Source organism: Equus quagga, chromosome 5, assembly GCF_021613505.1.
Source record: "Equus quagga isolate Etosha38 chromosome 5, UCLA_HA_Equagga_1.0, whole genome shotgun sequence".
Lineage (NCBI taxonomy): Eukaryota > Metazoa > Chordata > Mammalia > Perissodactyla > Equidae > Equus > Equus quagga.
Genome location: NC_060271.1, coordinates 30,485,808 through 30,509,294, shown reverse-complemented (window position 1 = coordinate 30,509,294; position 23,487 = coordinate 30,485,808). Strand labels below are relative to the sequence as shown.

At 40.4% G+C, this 23,487-nt stretch overlaps 1 protein-coding gene across 13 annotated transcripts in view; it reads left to right on the top strand.

The window, feature by feature from the left end:
- Window positions 1–22,981, top strand: part of SRRM1 (serine and arginine repetitive matrix 1) — a 30,379-nt gene extending 7,398 nt beyond the window's left edge. For 5 of the 13 annotated variants that reach the window (XM_046661034.1, XM_046661044.1, XM_046661046.1 and 2 more), the window contains 13 exons: window positions 606–809; window positions 1,541–1,735; window positions 2,010–2,129; window positions 3,961–4,235; window positions 9,571–9,651; window positions 10,165–10,251; window positions 11,926–12,070; window positions 12,458–12,499; window positions 16,632–16,742; window positions 18,527–18,988; window positions 19,553–19,748; window positions 21,344–21,547; window positions 21,940–22,981. In XM_046661034.1, coding sequence (XP_046516990.1) covers window positions 606–809; window positions 1,541–1,735; window positions 2,010–2,129; window positions 3,961–4,235; window positions 9,571–9,651; window positions 10,165–10,251; window positions 11,926–12,070; window positions 12,458–12,499; window positions 16,632–16,742; window positions 18,527–18,988; window positions 19,553–19,748; window positions 21,344–21,547; window positions 21,940–22,044 — 2,227 coding nt within the window. In that variant the 3' untranslated portion in view covers window positions 22,045–22,981. The remainder of the gene's footprint in view (window positions 1–605; window positions 810–1,540; window positions 1,736–2,009; window positions 2,130–3,960; window positions 4,236–9,570; window positions 9,652–10,164; window positions 10,252–11,925; window positions 12,071–12,457; window positions 12,500–16,631; window positions 16,743–18,526; window positions 18,989–19,552; window positions 19,749–21,343; window positions 21,548–21,939) is intronic. The other 8 variants (XM_046661036.1, XM_046661038.1, XM_046661037.1 and 5 more) reach the window with 8 other exon arrangements.
- Window positions 22,982–23,487: the final 506 nt, after the last annotated feature.

The following is a 23,487-nucleotide window of genomic DNA, read 5'->3' as shown; positions in this document are numbered from 1 at the left end:
TTAAGCTTGAGCCATAGTGGCAACTACGTGGCTCTTGATGAACCAGGTCTGCTGCTTTCTTTCAAGTTAGAGAAACTCCTATTGAAAAGGAAAAGGGCTTCTCTCCCAAAAAAGCTATCTTAATGTGAGTGTGATATGTTTGTTTTATCTTCTGAAGAGCATATTGCTTTAACTACATTAGTCATTTTTCTGGAATGACTGAACTGTGGTGGGGTCTGTCTGCATCTATACTCTCTTTTGTTCAGTTTGACTTATTAGAGCATATCACTTTACTTTTATGTGTCCTCTTCCTCTGCAAAGTTGGTCTTTGGTCTCCTCTCTGGGATTGATTGAGAGAACCTGAATCAAGAGTCCTGGGTCAGTGCTTTCCTCTGTTCTAACTGGTACACCAGAGAATGTTGTTATCCTTCGTTTGCTTGCCTTTCTCATTTTCTCTTGCCCTTTCCTTATTAAGTAAATTTGATAGGATATCTTATTTCTGTAGGAAAGTTCTCAGATAGAAACAATAATGGTGTAATTAAGATGATCAATCCTCGAATCTCCCTTTGACCTTCTCCCCCAATTCACATTTTTCAAAAACCTGAAAAAAATTGCTTTCATCCTAGACGCAAATCCAGATCTCCTTCCCCTAGAAGACGGCCTTCCCCTGTCAGGAGAGAGAGAAAGCGCAGTCATTCTCGATCTCCCCGTCACAGAACCAAGAGCCGGAGTCCTTCCCCTGCTCCAGAAAAGAAGGAGAAAACTCCAGAGCTCCCAGAACCGTCAGTGAAAGTAAAAGAACCTTCAGTACAAGAGGCCACGTCTACTAGGCAAGCACATAAAAACTCATTTATAAGTATCGCAGGTTTAGGCTGTTATTAAGTGACTGTAAATATGATAGCTCTGAGTTTAGAACATAAAACTACTTGATTATTTTCCTTTTAGATTTTGTAAATTATAAAGTTAGCTTGTTGAAAAGAAAATCAAATTGTATACGAGAGTATGATTAAAATGCCCCAAAGGTGACCACTGCTATCTGTTGGTTACATTATTTCAGATAGCTCAGATAACTGTAACTTACTTTTTTATCAATATTGTGGACAACTCTGCACTTTCAAAAAAAAAAAAAAAATGTATGTGTGGGGGCCAGCCCCATGGCCAAGTGGTTAAGTTTGCACGCTCTGCTGCGGTGGCCCAGTGTTTCGTTGGTTCAGATCCTGGGCACGGACATGGCACTGCTCATCAGGCCACGCTGAGGCGGCATCCCACATGCCACAACTAGAAGGACGCACAACTAAGAATATACAACTATGTACTGGGGGCTTTGGGGAGAAAAAGGAAAAAATAAAATCTTAAAAAAAAAATTTAAAAAATGTGTGTGGTTAGAATTGTTAGTTGCTCATTGGATTGCGTTCAAGTGTATATATCTCTTGGAGGTGGGGAGAAGGCTCCATGGATTTTGAAAACTTTCTAAAAAGAGAAATAAATCTATTCCATCATTGTATTATGACTTAGGAGTCTGAGTAGAAGAGGGGAAAAAATAAGTTTTTTGTTACCACAGTGACATCCTGAAAGTTCCCAAGCCTGAACCTGTACCAGAGCCTAAGGAACCTTCTCCGGAGAAAAATTCCAAAAAAGAAAAGGAAAAGGAAAAGACCCGACCAAGATCGCGGTCTCGTTCCAAATCAAGATCCCGGACACGTTCTCGCTCTCCTTCTCATACTCGACCTAGGCGGCGCCACAGGTCCCGATCACGGTGAGTTGTGGCTTTGCGATCTGCACAGATCTTGTTTTATGTGCTACTCTTCTAGGTGGAATTAGGTAAATGATTTCAAAGCAGTGGAAAACATGTAGTACAAATGTTATTTGGATTTACAGAGAGAATTTGAGGATACTTTCTGTGTACTGTAAAAATCTTTACCTTGATGTAAAATTCTCTCTCTTGAAATCCTTTTTTAACTGTAGCTGTGTCAAGGAATTCATTCCTTGCTCCTGATTTATTCAGGTCCTAATTCTGTTTGTTATGGCAGATCATACTCACCTAGAAGGCGGCCAAGCCCAAGAAGGCGGCCATCTCCTCGAAGAAGAACTCCACCAAGACGAATGCCTCCTCCACCAAGGCATAGGAGGAGCAGATCGCCAGTGAGACGGTGAGAGTTTTCTTTTTCTTTTAAATTTGGAAGTGTCAGGTGTATTAAAGTGCACCATATATTGTTTTAGGCTAGTGTTTGAATTAGTGTTCCTGGAAGAAAGAACTCATGAGTTGTAGTAGATAATGTCTTGTAAAGAGCCTGTCTCCTTTGAGGTGTAACACTGTTTGTGCAATGAAAAGCAACGATAATCAGGTGTTGGAAGATAAATAACAAAAAATTTACCATCTTATTGGTATCTTTTTGTTAACTTTTACCCTTTCAGACCCCACGAAGAAATTCTACTAAAGTAAGGGAATTGCCCACTTTCCGTCTTCCTTTGGGTTTTCATTACCACTGGCTTTTGAAAAGTAGATGACTACAGAGCCAGTAAGCTGCTTTTACCAGTATTAGAATAATTCATTTGCACCATGCTTTTTCTTTAATGTATTTTTTCTCATAGAAGTAATGAATGCATAGTATAAGCAATTCAAACAAATAATAAACTGAAAATTACCTGTAATCCTATTCCATAGATATAGCCATTGTTAGCAGTTGGGTATCTAGTTATCTTTTAGGAGACTAGGCTTAAAAGTAACCCTGTCAATACCAATATTTTTTAAAAATCATTTTTAAAATTAGCATGAGGTGAAATGTTTGGATCTAACACTTTGAACAAAAAGATTGTTGCTACATCTGCCCAGAGTCGAGTCCTGGTGCCCCTGGAGCACTTTCATGCCTTCTCGACAGTGTGTTGCACCTGTGTTGAGGAGGAACCGTGATGATGGTGCTTCAGAGTCTGCTTAGGACAGAATTGTTTGTGTTCGAGTCTTTAAAGGTTTTTTTCAGGGAACTAAGTCAACTTGGGAATAAAGAGGGGGAACAATAAGCTCCATAATTCTTTTTGTTTGTTTCAGCAGTCTGAGGTTTTTCAGAGTCCTATACTTTTTAAAAGATAATGTTTTCCTTTGGGGAGGGGTTCTCAAGGTATATTGAACCATTTTGATTACTACTGAAAATTATAAAATTGATGCTGCTGCTGATAAACAAGACTAATGATAGAAATGGTCAGTCAATTTGGCATCATACTTTTCTTAAATTGATTATTCCTCCTTAGGAGAAAAGTAATGCTGGTGCTTTCTAATACAAGATTAGTGGAAACAGCTATTTCTTATATTGGAGTTTTGCAAACAGTGTGTTTTAATTGTGCTTACTGAGCCATTTAGCAGTCAAAATATTTTGCAGATTTTGTAAAATTCCCTTTCAGCCAGTTTTTATCTCACACTTAAGGTAGGGTTTCTTTTTTTCAGGTTCTCAGGAATTCTTCTGCCAAAGGTGAATTCTGCAGGTACACATAATTGCAACAGAACTTACCACAAATTTTGCCGCAGAATTCGAGAGGCCCCTGCTTCTAAGTTTATGTAGCTAAATGAATTCCTAATCTTGCACATCTTTTTTTAAAAATGGCAACCTAAAGGTTGCTTGACATTGTGTTGTTAAATGGGATACTTTGCCACCCAACTTTTGTATGCAAACTCCAAACGTTGATAGCATTCCTGAGGAAGAAAGAGAGTGGTTAGTTTTTGTTATCATATCGCTCAACTTGACATGTTTCCTAATTGGAAAGACAACCTAGACAAAGCATTTATCACAATAAGTTGTTTTTTTATATTTAGTCTCAGAACTAGCTGTTTCCTGTCCTAGGTTATGGTTTTGTTTCCCTTTTTTTTTTAACTCATTTATGTGCTTAGCTACATAAACTCAAAAGTTGGATAAAAATAGCTGTATTTTTCTGTAAATTGCACGTACTTTGAAGTATGCGGTTAATGAGGAGGAATACTTTATTCCACAGAAGGCGGCGCTCGTCAGCATCCTTGTCTGGGAGCAGCTCGTCATCCTCTTCGTCTCGTTCCCGGTCACCGCCAAAGAAGCCTCCTAAGAGGACATCCAGCCCCCCTCGAAAAACTCGCAGGTTATCTCCTTCAGCGAGCCCTCCGAGGCGAAGGCACAGGCCGTCACCTCCAGCGAGTCCACCGCCAAAAGCTCGTCACTCCCCAACACCCCAGCAGTCAAACCGTACAAGGAAAAGTCGAGTTTCTGTCTCTCCAGGGAGAACTTCAGGTAAAGGTAAAAATCAAACACACAAAACCAATATGTTGTCTCTCTCTTCTTTTGGCTACAAAGTGCCTAATCAGTTGTTACTGCTGCCTCCCGCCCTTCTGAGTATGAAGTAGGTGGGTAATGTTTGTATGTGGTGGTCTTTGTAAATTTGCATAGAGGCTCAGCTTTTCTTTCTTGCTTTAAGTTCTTGAGGTTTGTTGAAATAGTTTACATTAAAATGTTTTGTTTTTAGTAGTGCCCTCTGGCACTGCGTAGGTGGAGAAATATCGCTCGCTGTACGCTGTTGGAGGTGGGATGGCTGTGTTTGATGTCTTATTTGAGAACTTCATATTCTGTTTTAGTTCTTTCTTGACTACATTGTGCTCTCTAGGGAAGGACATGGTGTCCTTAAAAGCTGATTTTTTTTTTTAATTTAGGCTTTATAGGCAGGGTTCTTCTGAGTGTTTGCTTTATTCTGCAGATTGATTTCTGAGGAATTTATGATCTGATCCTGCCAGGCAAGTAGAATGCTGTGTTAGTCTGAGTGTAGGTTGTGGTCTGTTGAGATTTGTTTCTTTAGCATTAGATAGACATGGAGAAAAACTGTAGGATCTATTTGCATCGGGCCTCTGGTGCTTAGGGCTGGAATGATAAAGACAGCCTGAAAGGTGAGTAGTTTGGAGGGGGAGGTTCTTAAAAGCTGCTATAGTAATTGGATTTTAAGGAACAATCTATAAGTTAGTATATACTGGGCTTGCTCTCATCACATTTAAATATTTAGGTTAGAAACAAAGAAAATGGGGATAGGCAAAATTTTGGCTATATATTTTAATGAACTTGAAATCAGGATTTTTATTCAGCACTCTGCTGCTTTGTCTCTCGTCCACCTCTACAACCCTGCAATGTGGTGATGTCTAGAAAGGCAGATTTTGCTTTACTTTTTTTGAAGTCTGTTGCAGTGAGGTATGAGAAGCTATCAGAGTGAAAGGGAGGCTGACAGATGATAATAATGTGTGAAGAGTAAGGTATAGATTATTTTCTGAATTTTAGCAGGTTGGTGATACATAATTAGAAATTGTGTGGTTATTTTTGCTGCATTGGCTTTTTAGCCCTAGACAGGCAGCTGGATAAGAAGGGGAAACCTTTAGGTCGTTCAGGTTCAGACTTAATTTAAGTATGGAAGGGGGCCTTAGGATCGCTTGTTTTCATAACCTCATGTCCCCTATTACTTTTCATTCAAAATTGGGGAAGATTTCACTTCAACCTTAGTTTCCAGTCACCGTGTCCAAATCTGATGCCCGTTGTCCTGACGTATTTTTCCTTTTCCTGTGTCTGTACTTCCCACTATTTCTTTCCTTTGTCTGGAGCTGGAAAACTTTCTAGTGAAAAAATGGTGTAAGTGTTCCCACCTGTTGCTTTCCAAAAACACATCAAGTTAGGAGTTTTCTATTTACATCCTATGTCCGAAGGGTAATAAAAGTACCTGAACAGAAGGACTGAATCCTTGTTAAAAGAGGTTAGGTTGATAATTCAGAATTACTTGTTACCTTTTTAAGAGTCTGCACAGGTACCAACCTCTTGTGTTTTGATACATTGTCAGGGGAGGAGGCCTGCTTTTCGGGAAACAAGTCGCAGTGGATATGTACATAGGAGAGAAATAAATCATGGTTGAAGATAAAGGACTAGTTACGTTCTTATGGATTCTGGGGCAGGTCTTCCGTGTTTAACCAGAGACGCACTGAGGGCACTGTGGTTGGAGGCTGCCTCATGTCCACCAAAGCTGAACAGTTCTAACTACTTGGAAATAACTTCCTATAGTAATGTGATCCCGGCCCTCTGTGATGAAATTTCAGAGCTAGGAAAGACTTCAGAGATTGTCTCGAAAAACAGATTCTCAGGTTAAGTGGTTTGGTCAAGGTCAGCCAGCCAGGACTTTAATCTGGGTTCTTATTCCCTGTTGAAAAATGTATACTTTGTCCAACTTTCCTATGCCAAAATGCCTCTTTTGATTGCTGGAAGAAAGAGATGGAGGGTAGGATGAAATTCTTTAGTTTCTGTACCTGGTAGTATGATTTCAGAAATTCCTTTTTTGTAGTCTCCATGGCTAATAAGAGCAGTGACATCATTGGAAGGTCATAGATTTGACTTTTGCATTGCATGTGGTGGTCACCACTCAGGGCTTTCAGGTTCTGCTCTTGATAGTGGGCAAATGGAGTGGGAGGGAAGCAGGAAAAGTATTTTGGAGAATTTAGAGGTCAGTTATTTGTAGTACAGTGTATATTCTCATCTGAAAGGGTCTTTGGGAAACACTTTGTAATCGGTGCACATCAGTTAAATTGCCCTTAGTACATAAGATAGTGCTTTGAAATCATTAGGGTATTTAGTGAATTGTCTTCGCAGCGGATCTACACCTGTGGTGGTGGTGGTGGTGGTGGTGGTGATTTTGAGTTTAGGTCAGCTTAGCCGTATACATTGTGCTCTGTAGACATTTAATGATTATTTTACTAATTCTGGTCACAGAGTGACTTATCTTTACAAGCGATCTTTTGGGCAAGTCTGGGAGATTAATAATTAATAGAATTGTTGAAGTACATTTAAAATTCTGGTTTTTCAGTTGACTTAGAAGATTTCTAGCTTTATGCTAGAATGATTTTGCCCTTTGAATACTAAAAATGACAACATCAACCTAACAAAGTAAACTGTATAAACTCTTATCTAGACAGACAAACCTGGGTGAAACGTTAACATTATTCATAATATTAATAATGCTGTGATCCATTCAGTCATGTTAAGCCAGAGAAAGGCTATAAAATGGGTCCTTGTCTAATGGTATGAATACATTGGCAGTAAATACTATTTTAACTAAGCCATTAATGACAGATTGAAACAGGATAAAACTCCAAATGTGTATTTCCATGGGGAAAAGTGTAAATAATGTTATAGTTTAATTGTATTATTTACTAAGAGGCATTTGCCAACTATCTGGCAAATAAATCACATTTTTAACGTTTCCTGGGGGAAAATACATTCTGACATCCAAACAGCCAGCTTCCAAACACATTTTGGAAGCCAGTTCTCTAAGGTGGTAACTTGGACATATGGGTTTATAGATAACTGGATACCTATAGTATCTTTTCAAGAATTGAAGATTAACTGACACTTAAAAATGGAGAATACTGGGGCAGGCCCAGTGGCATAGTGGTTAAGTTCATGTGCTCTGCTTCGGTGGCCGAGGGTTCACAGTTTCAGATCCCAGTTGTGGACCTACCTACGCACTACTCATCGAGCCATGCTGTGGTGGCATCCCATATCCCATATACAAAATAGAAGAAGATTGGCACAGATGTTAGCTCAGGGACAGTCTTCCTCATCAAAAAAAAAAAAAAAAAAAAATACTGATCAGAAAAATAGCCTCAAGTCCTTAAAGGCCTTTCTATTTCATTTCTTTGTATTTGTTAAAGTACAAGTTTTAAATACACTTTTGCTACCATGTTTCATGATAACTAATTAGGTGTTAACCATTCTCTATCCAATCCAGTGATTTGTCCAAAAGGCTTTTTAGGTAGAATCATTAATAAAATGCTGGTTATTTTAAAAGTATAGTGGTGAATTCTTCAGTTTGACTACTTTAGCAAAGATGAGATTGCTGTTTCAGGTGGCTAGCTCTCTGGTTACTGCCCCTTAGAGTAAGCCTTTACAGAATTCTGAATGTGGACGTCTGCTAAATAAAATGTATCAGCACGCTGGGTCGGACATCCCCTGGTAAGTGCTTTAATCAGACAGAACAGCTGTAAGGCTCCTGAGGGGATCAGATTGTTTAGTTCTTAGAGGGGTTTTCTCAAATGATGTTTCAGGTTAATCTATACTAAGATGAATCACTGTATCTGTAAATACTTCTGATTTTAGTTGAAGCAATGGGTAAAGTTATTAACTGTTGAAAATTAAGACCTGTGCCCTAGAAAAAGTGTCTTGGGTTCAGATCCTAGTTCACCTAAATTGTCTATGTGACTTTGGTTGAAGTTACTTCTTTTTAAGCCTCAGATTTTTCCTCTTGTAAAATGGGGGATGGAGAGTGATGCTAGCGATGGTGCTTAATAATACAGCCAGCGTACAGAAGGGAGTTGCCATAATAAATTTCCATGCAATTGGCAAAAAATAAGTTGGATAATTCATAAGGGACCCACAGTTCTCCTACCACCTTAGGTTTATCTCAGAGCTGCTGCTTTTTTTTCCTTTTTTAAAGCTTTGGAAGAATCATCCAGCCTTAGTATTTAATGATTTTGACCATTGTGAAGGTCATCCTTTTCTAGGCAGTGTAAACCCCTCCTGGCTGTTGTGAAGGTCCTGCTGCACATGACCAGCCTGCAGCTTCTTGGGGCCTCTTCTCCAGACCAGGCAGCTTTCTCTGTGGAAGTTTCATCAGATCTTATTTCTTAATCATTTATCATCTTGATTACTTTTCTGAACCCACCTATAGTGGGTGCTTGGAAGCTCTTATGCTGCTGAGGCCTCTGTGGTTGTGTGTGTTGTGGGGTAGCACATGGAGGTTTGCTTTATTGAGCTCATTGTTTACATAGCATAAATCCTGGTCTACTCAGAAACAGCAGCTCCCAGTTTTTCGTAACTGTCGTTTCTCTTGGGAGAGTCTTAGGATTTGAAAATCAGATAGAGGGGCCAGCCCGGTGGCGCAGTGGTTAAGTGCGCATGTTCCGCTTCAGCAGCCTGGGATTCACTAGTTCGGATCCCGGGTGTGGACATGGCACCGCTTGGCACACCATGCTGTGGTAGGCGTCCCCCATAGAAAGTAGAGGAAGTTGGGCATGGATGTTAGCTCAGGGCCAGTCTTCCTCAGCAAAAAGAGGAGGATTGGTAGCAGATGTTAGCTCAGGGCTAATCTTCCTCAAAAAAAAAAAAAAAGAAAAGAAAATCAAATAGAGGTTTTTAAGGTTTTCACCAATCGTTTAAAAATTCTTGCTTATGCTTTCAGGTAATGTTCAGATAATGACAACAAAGTCTTATAAGCATTTTTAAATTTTCAATAAATCCTTTATTTTTTTCTCTCTGAAGAGAGTCACATAGTTGTATCTCTCCCGGTACATAGTTGTTATCCTAGTTACAGGTCCTTCCAGTTCTTCTGTGTGGGACGCGGCAGCAGCATGGCTTAGTGAGCGATGCTGAGTCTGTGCCCAGGATCTGAACCAGTGAACCCTGGGCTGCCAAAGCGGAGTGTGTGGACGTAACTGCTATGCCACTGGGCCGGCCCCTCAGTAAATTCTTAATGCGAATAGTCACATCTATTTCTGTGCTCTTAAGAAAATGTCTTGTTGTGTAGCTTTGGTGGTTTTTTCCTTACTCTCTTTAGTGACGAAACATAAAGGTACTGAGAAAAGAGAGTCCCCTTCACCAGCACCCAAGCCTAGAAAAGTAGAATTGTCTGAATCGGGTAAGTTGTTTTTGTTTTTTGTTTGTTTTTTAAGCTGCATTAGATTTGTTGCACATTTGGTCATCCCTTATTGGTTAAAGATTAATTATAGGACGTGGCTTAGTGGTTAAAAGCGAGGACTCTGAAGTCAGACCAACCTGTTTGAAACCCCAGCTTCACTACTTAACTGCTTTTTGTTTAATTACTTAATTTATGTGAGCCTTGTTTCTGTGATCTCTGAAACGTGGATAACAGTACCATTCTTTAGGTTTTTGAGGATGAAGTGCTTGGCATCTAGCCTGACCTATAGCAAATGCCTAAATCAGTTTATTTTGATGACATTGGATGAAGATAGTCTAAGTCAGCATTTAAATTGGCATTTTCAGCTCTTCCTTCTTTGTAAAAAGTGTACTAGTAGTTGTATTGCTTGACCCAACCAGATAAAGGTTTAAGAAACCATTTTTCAATTCAGATCTGTTACATTTTTTGTATGTGTAACTAAAGGAACACTTTCTAAATGCATCCGTCTTTCAGAAGAAGATAAAGGGGGCAAAATGGCTGCAGCCGACTCGGTGCAGCAGAGACGCCAGTACAGACGCCAGAACCAGCAGTCGTCGTCAGGTATGGGCGCTCAGGAAGCTGTTTCTCTCTGCATTTCCTTCGTAAACAATACTTAAGATAATAAATGTCCATCAGAGTAGTGAGTGCACTTAGGAGAAATATGTTTGTGCCTACACAGAAATCCGTTGAGGGGGGAGTGTTAACTTTTTGGGTTTTGGTTTTAAGTCCTTTCTTAAAACTTCATTTTCTTTTAAATTGTTATAACAGTAATACATCTTTAGAGTACAACAGTAAAACAAAATGAGGTATAAATTGGAAAAGTATAGTTCTTTTCCCAACCCCAGTCTTAACTCCCCAAAGCTTTTATTCAGAAATTTTCTGTGCACGTGTAAGCATTTGATTTAAAAAGAAAAATAACAACCATGAGGACAAGCTCAAACTGTAGATGATGCTGCCTGCCTTCTAGCTTACTGTAGCTGGACATCTTCCCTGTTACTTCTTAGGAGAGGATCTACGTCATTTTTTTACTAACTGCAGCTATTTTATTATAATAATACAGTAATTGATGGAGCCAGTCACCTACTTGAACATTTAGGTTGTTTCTAGTTTTTTTGTGTACTTGTGTAAGTGTATCTGTAAAATAATCATCAGAAGTGGAATTTCTGGATTAGAGTATGTGCGCAGAAACCTGGTTTTTAAACCAGATGTTGTGATGTTATTAGCTCACTTGATATTTGTGACTGATCTAGGCACTGCCTTTCCTTTTCATTGATAAGCTGGAAACCGCAGCATCGCGCAGTGGCATTAAGTCAATTAAAAGCTGTACAGCTTTGCAGCTCATTGAGGATGAAGTTAATCATGGAAAGTTTAAAAATGCATAAAGGTCTTGGGCATCTTTTGGTGCTTGGGAGTTTGTTTTAAATTTAAGTTTGGATATTTGGGAACAGTTAGTTATTTTAAGTTAAACCATGTTCAGACAATTGAAGTTTTTTTCTTTGCAGCCCTGGACATTGTTACCAGGTCTGTAGGAAATGTTGTTTGTTTGTTTGATAAATGTTAGTGATATAGAATTGAGTTACTCACACCCTAAGAAGACTTTCAGTAGCTTTAAAAGTGCTTAGAGTAGCAAGAATCAAGTAATTACTTGAGATGCTTTTTAAGCTTTACTTAGTTTTTTGGAAAATGACTAGATTCTTTTTTTTTTCTCTTTTAAGATTGGTACCTGGGCTAACAACTGTTGCCAATCTTTTTTTTTTTCCCCTCTGCTTTATCTCCCCAAACCCCCCCGTACATAGTTTTATATCTTAGTTGTGGGTCCTTCTAGTTGTGGGGGGACACAACCTCAACGTGGCCTGATGAGTGGTGCCATGTCCGCACCCAGGATCCGAACCCTGGGCCGCTGCAGCGGAGCGCGCAAACTTAACCACTTGGCCACAGAGCCGGCCCCTGACTAGATTCTTAAGGGACACTTGTGTCTTGTTGGGATTGTGCTGTGGAAATGATTTAGAAAACGTAACCATACAGTAATGATGATGTGTATTTATGCTTGGATTTCAGGTCACTGAGTATATATTGATATTGCCTTTGTTCAGAACTGATGGCTTGTTTGTGTGCTTGCTTATGTTAGTGGATTTGACTTGCTAATTTGGATACTGCATCTGCTTAGATTGAGAAAATATGGACAGACTTTTAAGCACAGACCTAATGTAACTTTTTGTAATTGTGTAATTACAGATTCTGGCTCCTCCTCTTCTTCGGAAGATGAGCGACCCAAGAGGTCCCATGTGAAGAACGGGGAGGTGGGCAGGCGGCGGAGACATTCCCCTTCCCGGAGTGCCTCTCCCTCACCTCGAAAGCGCCAGAAAGAGACTTCCCCTCGGTAATGTTTTCTCTTAAGTAGTCTTCACTGATGTTCTGTAGTTGTGATGAAACTTCATAACTTAAAAAGGATGGGCAGTCAGCTCACTTTAGAATTTGGTTAACTCCGTTTCAAAAACGTGCAGAAGGGGAGGGTCAGATTTTGTTTTTGGGGGGTTTGCTTTGCTTTGTTTGGTGGTTATTACTACTTAATGAGAACTTAGTATGTTTTGTACCACCATGTCTTATGTGTGTGTGACTAGACTAGACCAGTTAAATCATAGCATTAACTCCTGAACATCTTTGAACCTTTAAAAATAAGTATCTCCATCAGTGATACTTGACTCCAATGAAGTAAATAATTTGGTGAATGGAATTCTTGACATTTGTTTTTCTCCACTGCTCTCAGGATGCAGATGGGAAAGCGATGGCAATCGCCAATGACTAAAAGGTTGGTTAGACACTACTTTATAAATTAGGGTTATGTGTCAAAGTTTTAGCAACTTAATATACTGTTTAGGTAACCTTATCCCATTCCTAAATGTACAGTGGGTATGGCTGTGGAGAAGTTCCTCAGTTGTTTTGGTTTGATTATATTTATTTACACATCAAATTTATGATAAAATTGTGTACAGTGTTAATTTTAGAACTCATTTGAACTCAGTTTTTTTGTGTTGTTAAAGTATCTGGATATTTTCCAAGAGACAGGCTAATAATAGCTCCTTAGAATTAGTGGGGCGGGACTTTGTGGTGACTTTAGGGAAGGCAAGAAAAACTGGGGGGACTGGAAGAAGATTAGAAATGAATGTAAGGCTTTGGCCCTGTGGAGTGTTTCCTGTAGTAGGAGGGGAGGTTGCATATCTGTTGAACCTGTGTGATCATCAGTGTCTATATGACCATAAAATGTAACATTTTAGAGCCAAATCATACATAGAAATCTCTAATTCTGGCCTGTCTCATAAGAGAGAAAACAGAGGCCCAAAAGTAGTAGAGTGAGTTTCTTAGGTTGTGAAGTGACAAAGCCAGGTCGTAGACATGTGCCATTGGCATTACACCATCTTTGCTCGTCTTCTGCTTTTTGAGGTCTTAGCTGCCACTGAATTTCTAAGTATTTATGTTTCCTGAAACTGTCGCGCTGTCCTCTTTCTAGCTCAGTCTTTGAAGTTGTGTTGTTGGAGGCAGTCTCGTTGATGAGTGTTGCCTTGGAAGGGCTTTCTGGGAGTGGTCAGCAGTGTTTGTGGGGGAGCAAAGCAGTGTACTTGCACTGTGGTAGTAACTGCTACTTGACAGTGAAAAATAAAAACTTAGAGTAAATTTAGATGCTAAAGTATTCTGTTCACAGCTCTAATTACCTGTCTTGTGTAAAACTCCTAGTACAGCAGCTAAAAAATTGCTTTACAAAATCAGCTTCGTGATAAGATTTCTTCTCTTTTTCCCCCCATTATGGAATGACTTTCTCTATTGGAAAGAGAGTCTCACAACAGTGAAATCGGCACTAATGTTCATCACCCTGCTCAGGGTGTTTTTGTTTTGTTTCCCCTCATTAAAAAGGTACTTTAAGTTTAATGATGTTAAAACTTTAATGACTTTAATTTTTAATGATGTTAAAAATTGCCATTGAGTATCTAGGGTGTTTAGAAATAAAGAAATAATTATTTAGAATCATGCTTCAGTGTGGTATTCTTTGTGGTTTTTTTTTGAGGAAGATTAGCCCTGAGCTAACTTCTGTCGCCAATCCTTCTCTTTCTGCTGAGGAAGACTGGCCCTGAGCTCACATCCGTGCCCATCTTCCTCTACTTTATATGTGGGATGCCTGCCACAGCATGGCTTGACAAGCAGTGCGTAGGTCCACACCCAGGATCTGAACTGGCGAACCCCGGGCCGCTGAAGCGGAACGTGCAAACTTAACCATTGCGCCACCGGGCCAGCCCCCAGTTCAGTATTTATTGTATTTCCTGGTTCAGTATTGTATTTGAAGAAGGGAAATACAGCCTGGTGTTGAATATTTTGTATGTAGAGTTTAAATATTGAAAAATCAACGTTTTCCATGTTCATAAACATTTGTTGTTGGATCTTGAACACTCCTTAATTTAAAAGATACAAGGTATTTTGATCACACTTAGTGTAAAAAGATGGTCGTCACATCTGTGACTTCTTATCTTCACTCCCGGGTGGCTGGTGGAGTGAGGTTCTGAAGAGGCCCCTGCAGAGATGGGGGCTGGCTCCTCCGATAAGGCTTGTCTCCCGCACATACTGGAGGGGCGAGAGCTGCAGTGAGGCGTAGTGAGACTGGCTCTCACACAGTGTAGGTGTAAAGCTTCCTGTTCAACAATTTCTACACACTTTGGAAGGCTTGGCTTGGCATTGGCATTGGCATTTAGAGTAACTAGAAAACGCTGAGCTTTTTTTTAACTCCTGAAATGTGTGCCTTATGAGCTCAGGTAAGAAACTCTGTAGCCTTTAGGGCATAGTTTGGTTATGGTTTTATTTATTCTTAGTCTCTTTTTGGTTATTTTCTCACAGAGAAACACAGGACTTTGAGGGTCATCACTGAAAGGAGCCTTTTAGTCACTCTAAGCCTTTCATTTTACAGATGAAACTGAGGCACAAAAGATATATCTCAGGTCATTAGTGTATCATAATAGATTCTAATCTGAGTCCAGTGTTTTAATGACAGTTTCTGATTAAGTTTTGCAAACTGAAATTGGGAGAACATTTTTAAAGAGAAGCCACATAATCAGCAGTAACATACTCTTATGCTGTGATACCTACTGAAAACATGTTGGGAGTTCGGTTTGTATCACCTCATCCTCAAAGGTTGCAAGCATAGATGTTTGCTTTTCTTCTTTTTAAGTCAAAACTCAAGTATCTTTTCACATTTGAAATCTTCGTCACCTGTTGAAACAACATTTTAGTCATCCTGTTTCTCCAGGTCCTGTACTTCTGCGATTAACTTTGCTAGTAAAGTGGCTTCTCTTTCACTGTCCTTTCTTGTAGTTGATAGTTCAATGTCTATATTTCATTCAAAGCTTTTCTTTTTTTTCTTTTTTTCTTTTTTTTGGTGAGGAAGATTGGCCCTGAGCTAACATCTGTGCCAGTCTTTCTCTATTTTCTGTGTGTGAGACGACCACAGCATGGTATGATGAGCAGTGTGTAGGTCCACGCCCAAGATCTGAACCCACGAACCCCGGACCACCGAAGCAGAGCATGCAAACTTAACCACTACACCACCAGGCCAGCCCCAGAAGCTTAGCTTGATATACTGCCTCTAGTAGTTTATATTTTAAATCTGTTAAAGTGAAGTTTTATTCTCTACAAGGCATAAACAAATTTAAATTGAAAATTAAATAATGTTTCAGAATTTTCTGATCTGTGACAGAGCTCTCCTTAGTTTTAAAGGAGAACCAAGACCAGTAAACCTTAGAAAATATTTCCACATTCATAGGAAACATTAATCCTGTACTGGGCAAGAAATTAAGAACTAATTACATTATTTGACTACTTTGTATTTGCAAACTTACCCAAAAGGTAGCAAACTGGGTTGGTGTGTGTTTAACCTGTGTGCTAGGAGACTGCCGTGGGTTAGTGCAGTCGGTGTGCGGCCGTGTTCTGCATAACGAGCTTTCGGTCAGTGCTGGACCGCGTGCACGACGGGGGTCCCGTAGGATTAGTACCGAGGAGGCCTGTGTGTAGCAGGCTGTACCATTTAGGTTTGTGTAAGGACTCTCTGTGATGTTCACACAGCAGCAAAATGGCCTAAAGGTGTGTCCCCATGGTTAAGCAACACAGGACTGTAATCGTAGTTTTCAGTTGTGCTTTTTGAGGTGGTTAAGTGTATTGCTGAGCTCAGAGGTTTATATGATTCTTAACTATATTTTAAACCACATTACTCCCAGTGATAGCATCAGTGCTCAGACAACTTTGGTCGTTTGTCTTTGGGATAGTGTTCTAGTTAATAGTTTGCAACTCTTTCACAGTGGAAATACATGAGAAAAATCAAGAATTTGGAGCACTGACACCCAGATTTTGGGCCTGAAGCCACTGGTGACTATTAACATTTACAATTTCTGTATTATAATATTGAAAGTTTGCCCAGGCTTTAAAGCAATTGTTTCTAATAAGGAATCAGAATCACCTGGAGAGGCTTTTCAGCAGACACACGCTAGATCAGGGCCCTGACCTGGTGAGCACAGAGCTCAGAGAAGCTTCCCAGGTGATTCTGATATTCCAATTAAAAAGTGGTGCTCTGAGGCAGGATTTTCACCCTTTTTTCTTGTATCCTGTTACAAATGTTTTATATCATGACCCAGACTACACATTTATATACTGAAACAGAAATTTCACCAAACAGTATTTACCTTTACTACAAGTAAAACACTCTGATTTTATATTTTTTTTAAAATGCTGATTCTTCACGTGGGGTTTTGACTAATAGTATTCAGCTATAGTTTGAAAAGCACTGCTGTGAGGGATAGAGTAACAGTTGGTGCACTTTGGGTTAATAATTATTGAATCCGTGTCTTCTGGATCACTTCATTATAAATGCTCCGGCTCAGGGCAGCTGTCGTTTTCTTTTGGTGCAGCGGCAGACGGAGGAGGAGCCCCTCCCCACCACCCACCAGAAGGCGACGCTCTCCTTCTCCTGCCCCTCCTCCTCGACGGCGCAGGTCTCCCACGCCACCACCGCGCCGAAGGTACTTCATCACGTACGCTCACTGGGGCAACATTGAGTCTGGGTGATTGAGATATTAGAGTGCCCTTGCTCAGCCCTTCACAAAATGCCACATGTTATGAGATTCCATTTACATGAAAAGTCCAGAACACAAATCTACAGAGCCAGGAAGTTGGTTAGTTGTGCCGAAGGAGGGTGGGTAGGGTAGTGTTGCTCATCCATGTGTAGACTGGAACCATGGTGATGCGCCCTTTACATGCGTAGACTCTATGGTGTGTGAGTCGCATGTCACTGCAGCGATTACAGAGGCGAAAATGTTAACTCTACGGTGAAGAATTCCTGGCAGACTCCTCCTTAACTGAGGAATCAGAGTTAACATCCCCAGTAATATATTGACATCACATAGTTCCTGGGTGCCTTTGTAGTATCCTTACCAGTTATGCAGAACCTCAGTCTCATTGTTAGGAAACATCAGACAAACCCACATCGAAGGTCATTCTCCAAAGTAGTTGACCAGTACTTTTCAGAAATGTCAATCGTGAAAGACAGACTGAAGAGCAGTTACGAATAGGCAGAAACTTAAGGACACGTGATCCTAGTGTTTGGAAGCTGGAACGGAAAGAGGACCTTTGTGGAAAACTGGGGTGGTATTGGTATGTTAGTTGATACCAAGTTAGTACTGAGGTTAATTTCATAGTTTTGATAACTTTCCTATAGTTTTATAAGATGTTAAGTGACCAGTCACCTTTATTGCAGCTCTTCTGTAAATCTAAGGTGATTTCACAAGGAAAGTTAGGGAAACAGTTTGTAACGGCATTGCTCAGATACGTCACCGAGTGGCATGATGGCTGCTGCCGCTCGAGTGCCTGTTATGTGCCAGGGCAAGTGCTGGGTGCTTTATGTGATTTCACCTCTAGTCCTCAAGATGGTCGTGCTTGGTAGGTGGTATCGTTCCCATTTTTCAGGTGAGGAAATAGAGGTTCAGAGTTACTAAATAATTGCCCATCGGCAAAAATGGAAGTGCGCTCTACCCTGCTACCCAAAAGGTAGCCTGTGCCCAACTGCTTCTAGGCAGGGAGATGGTTGGAGCTCAAGGTCTGAACGTTTCAGGAAGAAATTAGGCCGTTGGAACTGAAGGCTATCTGCAGTTCTAACTCCTAAGAGGTGATGAGGGTTGTGTAGGAATTAAACGTGAAGAGGAGGGCCAGGCTGGCTTTCCAGAGGGATGCATTCTGCTCAGCAGTGGACTTCCACTGAAGCCGTCTTAGGAGACAGAAAATGCAGGTCTCTTTGAGGAGGGTAGAGGTGCTGTTAAAAGTCGGGCCGTGAACTCTGCTTACTAACAGAGTCCAGAGGACAGCGGAGAGAGGGTGCCACAGGGAGAGCTCTTTGAAGCACAGACTTCCTGAGTAAGTTGACCACAGTCAGTATGAGTCCTACTGATGTAGTGACCTAGTTATTATATAATGACAATGGATGTTCACAGTTTCCTCAGAGCAATGCCAGATTCTCTTCTCAAAAAACCTTATATTGATTCAATGAGGATTGTGTTAAATGACTTGACAAATTTGAATTCATTCTGAAAACTGAAATTTCTCTCTTAACCAATAGTCATCCAGAATAAACGGGAATTCACTAAGTGGTTTTTTTTACTTTAAATAAGGATAAACGCATAGTATTTCCACTTAGAAATATGCTCTCTACCCGGTGCTAACTACAGTGTGGCCATAACTGCTGGTTAGTTTTCTTTGCATTCTGTTTCCTTATTCTGTTGGATATTTCAACTTCGTGATGTGTTTTTCCTAGGACTCCTTCTCCTCCGCCACGTCGGCGCTCCCCTTCCCCGAGAAGATACTCTCCTCCCATACAGAGGAGATACTCTCCTTCTCCACCTCCAAAGAGAAGGACGGCCTCCCCTCCTCCCCCTTCTAAGCGAAGGGCGTCACCATCCCCGCCACCAAAGCGCCGGGTCTCCCACTCCCCGCCGCCCAAACAGAGAAGCCCCCCGGCCTCCAAGAGACGCTCGCCTTCGTTGTCATCAAAGCATAGGAAGGGGGCCTCCCCGAGCCGATCCACCCGGGAGGCCCGGTCACCACAGCCAAATAAACGACATTCGCCCTCACCACGGCCTCGAGCTCCTCAGACCTCAAGTCCTCCACCTGTTCGAAGAGGAGCGTCATCATCACCCCAAAGAAGGCAGTCCCCATCTCCAAGTACGAGGCCCATTAGGAGAGTTTCCAGGACTCCGGAACCCAAAAAGACAAAAAAGTAAAAACATTCTCTGCTTTTTGGTTAGGAACACTAACTTGCATAGCTCTGTGTTTGGAAGCTTTTTCTTTTCGTTTACCGAGAGATTACAGAAAATAAGCCATGAATACAAACTTGTAGGGCAAATTCTAGGTCCTATTCACAGATTCCTTTCTGTTTTCAGGATAGTTCCTTATGGCATAAACTAAATGCCGTAAGATTTTACTTGGTTTTTAGGAGGATGGGGTTTTGGAGGGGTGTGCTTCCAAAGCTAAGTTCTGAACTCACATACAGCACGTCTCTTACGTGTCTATGTAAGACTGATAGAAGCAGTCTGAAAGAAAATAGGGGGAACGGGTGTTACTAATTTCATACAGAAAAATCATGGACAGAATGGTGGGGCTTGAACTACTCTCCAGGAGACTTGGATGATGTAAATTTGATATGTGTTAGTAGAACCAACCAACAAACTAAATGCTGTAAAACATGTAAAGTTTGTGACCTGTTAATGGTGGTTGGTTATTTTCTCCTAGGAAAGATCTGTTCTTAGATACTAAATGTTTTGTTTTTTCCCTCTGTTTCTAGGGCTGCCTCTCCAAGCCCTCAGTCTGTAAGGAGGGTCTCATCCTCCAGATCTGTCTCAGGATCTCCTGAGCCAGCCACTAAAAAACCCCCCGCACCTCCATCCCCCGTCCAGTCTCAGTCGCCCTCTACCAACTGGTCACCAGCGGTACCCATCAAAAAGGCTAAAAGCCCAACGCCAAGCCCGTCACCGGCAAGGGTATGTGTCTGTTGTATTTGGGACATTTTTTTATAATTGTATGTGCTCACTTAGAAGCAGAGAAAATGTTTTTGACTTTTGTAGCTCAGAAGAGTATTATTTTCTATGTTTCAGAGACTTCAGGGAGGCACAAATTAAGTGGTAGTGGTTTCATCAGCAGTCCATGCTTAGTACTCTGGCCACCCACTAATTTGTGATAAATCTAATATTGTTAAATTCTAGAATCTTGGTGGTTGAGATTGGGCTGTATCGAAAATCTAGAGAAACGAAAAATTACCCATGATTCTATTATCTAGGGGAGAAATAGGTTAGTATTTCTGATGTTTTTCTCTATTGTTTGTTTGACACTTTTTGAGATAACCTAGTTAAGGCCACACAAATCAATAAAACTTACCATCTTAGATCCTGTCTTTTAGTATGATTTAAACTTTATAAAGGAAAAAACTATCACAAAATGTGGACAGTGGTTATGTGTTAGAAGAGAAATTATGAGTTATTTTAATTTTTCTTTTTTATATTTGTAATGCTCTTATTTTCCATATAATGGAAATATATCATTTCTATAACAAAGAAATGAACTTTGCAAGCTGTGAACTATTAGGTGGAATGGGAAGTATTTTCTTGGCCCATACAGTCTTATCTTCGGCAAGCTACGTAAGAACAGCACTCTTTTTTTTACATTGTTGAGTTTGAATATCACTGGGGTATCAAAATATCAAATATCAAAATATTGGAGTTTAAATTTTTTCTCCCTTTATGAGTCACTGATCTGATCTTGGACAGGTTTCTGTATTTTATAAAATCAGTGGTCAGATGTCCATCTTAATAGGTTTGACTGGATTATTGTGCAAATTAACCGAATGGTCTGAGGAATTTCAAGTAATTGCTTAGAAGTGTGAAATCTAAGAATTACAGACTGGATTCAGTTATAGCAGAGCCCGCCCTCTGCATAAGTTTGGTATATATGCAGTAAAGAACAAACTGTCTCCAGTTTAAAGATGGGGGGTCAGATGGTGAGTAGAGACATGGCATTCACTCAGGCATGTATTTAGAATAAGAGCTGTATTTTTTGACAGCCTGTTAGGCTAGTATTGTGGGTGACTTGCGATACACCCATTTAATCCTCACAGCAGCTTTGTCAGGGATTATTGTACCCAATTTAGGTCGACAGAAAAGGCTCAGAAAAATTCGAGGTCAAGTAGTTACAGGTTCAGAAAACCAGAATTCAACTTAAGCCTAGTTGACTTCAGAGACTTCTGTTTCTTTGTCCCGTCTGCTTTTCCTTAGCTCTGGAGGCGGACCCTGACTTGCAGTTTGTGTTTGGGAAAGCTGGTTTAATGTGAAATTAGTTGGGGAAAGTTATAAAAATCAGTTACCTTCAAGGTCCGTTCTGACTCCTAAAATCTGAGAAGAATGTCTGCCTTCAGTGCAGTTCCCATCTCTAGTGATTGGCCTGGGGCCTTTTTTTTTTTTTACCTGAAGCCTTGTGAATCCTGTGATTTGTCCATTTAATTATTTTCTTGAGGAAAAATGTTGGGTTGGACGGAATTTTACTCAGGTTGATTTTTATTACTGTTATTTTTCTGGATTTCTAGAATTCGGACCAAGAAGGAGGTGGAAAGAAGAAGAAGAAAAAGAAGGACAAGAAACACAAAAAGGATAAGAAGCACAAGAAGCACAAAAAACACAAGAAGGAAAAGGCTGCGGCTGCGGCTGCTGCTGTAACGCCCGTGGCCGCCGCTGCCCCCACAACCACGTCAGCACAGGAGGAGCCGGAGGCGGAGCCCGAGCCCCGGAAGGTGAGGACGCGGGCTGTCTTGTGACTATGCGAGTAGCCAAATCGCTTGATTTTGAGAATTAGCTAAATAATTTTTTCCAATAATTGGCTACTTGGCTGTTAACTCTCTTCTGATCTCTTTCTTGATGACCTACCAAGAACAGGAATTTGCCAAGACTGAGGATAAGGATGCAAATGGCTGCCCAAAAGCTTAAAGTATATTTTTTAAAATAACTTTTGTGAGATATAATTAACATACTGTGTATATAATTCACCCACTTAAAGTGTATGATTCGTTGGTTTTTAGTATATTGCTAGAGTTGTGCAGCCGTCACCACAGTTTGCTTCTGCTCTGTAGTTGACTTCTCCCATTAGTGTCTCAAGACTTAACGAGATGACCATTCTGGTTTTTAGGAGACTGAGAGTGAAGCCGAAGATAACCTTGATGACTTAGAAAAGCACCTGCGTGAAAAGGCCCTGAGATCAATGCGGAAGGCTCAAGTGTCCCCACAGTCTTAGGTGGAAATGTTTGTTATGATGTAAATTTTATTTGGTTTGTACGCAATTCGATTTCAAAATTGCTAAAATGTGTTTGAGCTTTAGACTATAACATTTGTTGTAATAATTGCTAGGTTGAAGTTCACCATGTAAAAACAGGGCATGGATTTACATTGCAAAAGGTGTCCACAGTGTGTTAGTGACATTCTTTCATTGACAGCTGACATAAATTCATTTAGAGTGAAATATTTTAAGCCAAAAAAAAAAAAATCCCTTTTTTAAAAAAGGGGGTTTAAATATTGTTGGCATTCTATGGTTCCTTTAAATACCCCTGGCTATTCCCAGAGGTTTTTCTTTTTTTTTTTTCCTTCTCTTTTTGTCTTTTGCGTCTTAGCACCCATTTAAGTTATGATGCTTCCAACCTTGTATGGTTTGCAAACTTGCCCAAAAATAAGACCACTGTTGAACTACCACAAAAGTATAAATGAATATTTTAATGCCACCATCTTTCCTGTTGCCTGTGGAGTCTCTGCTGAAGTGAATCAGGATTCGAGCTCAAGGAGGAGACAGAAGACGAAAGCATGCTGTTGCCAGGGAGGGCGCCGTGGGTTTCTCTTGATGGGTAACAAGTCGATTTGGAACACTGGAATTTCATTCTATTCTGTTGTGTTTTTCTTTCTTTTTTTTGTAAAGGCAATTAACTAGACCCAGGAAGGATCCTTCAGTTATATAAAATTTTGTTTTATGAAATGTCATGGCTCCATTCATAATTTTGTCTTGTTCTTCTAATTGGTATATACAACTTTCAGAGCTCTTGTATTTGGAAGGCTGGAAGGGCCCAGACTTTGAAATAGTGTCTTGTTTTCACTGTTTTTGTTTTTTTGTTTTGTTTTTTTTTTTTAAACTAAAGCTATATAAAGCTTGTGGATTAAACAGAATAAATTTCTAAATTTAAAAATGTTGGCCACTCACTTTCACTTACCCGTCTCAATCAGTACTGTAGGAAGCCTAACTTGCTTAGAAATCTTAAAGTGCCTGTGTTTTTACCGCTGTGGCACCTCTGGCAGAGTGAGGATTGGGCGAGGGAAATAAAAGGTGATGAAATTAAAGTTTTGCCATCTTTGTTTTAACAGTTAACGTGGTAAGTGCTGGAAGGAAAGTGCACAGTGCATTCAGAACACGTGTAATGGGGCAGGGCAAGGCAGCCAGGCACAGCGAAGGGGAGAGTGTCAGGCAGGCAGACAGCATCTGCGCACTGAAGCCAGCAGCCTGGCACGTCCAGGAAGGAGTGAAGGCTGAGGCGCCACTGGAGCACCCTCCTGTTGTCAGTTGTGTGTGCTCGTATGTTTTTAATGTTTGGCTGTCCACAGTCAAGTCATTTTCACATTTAAGATTAGCAGAGCAAAATAATTTGAGGAAACTTGGAGTTGATAACGTTGTGTAAGGTAAAACAGCAACATTCAT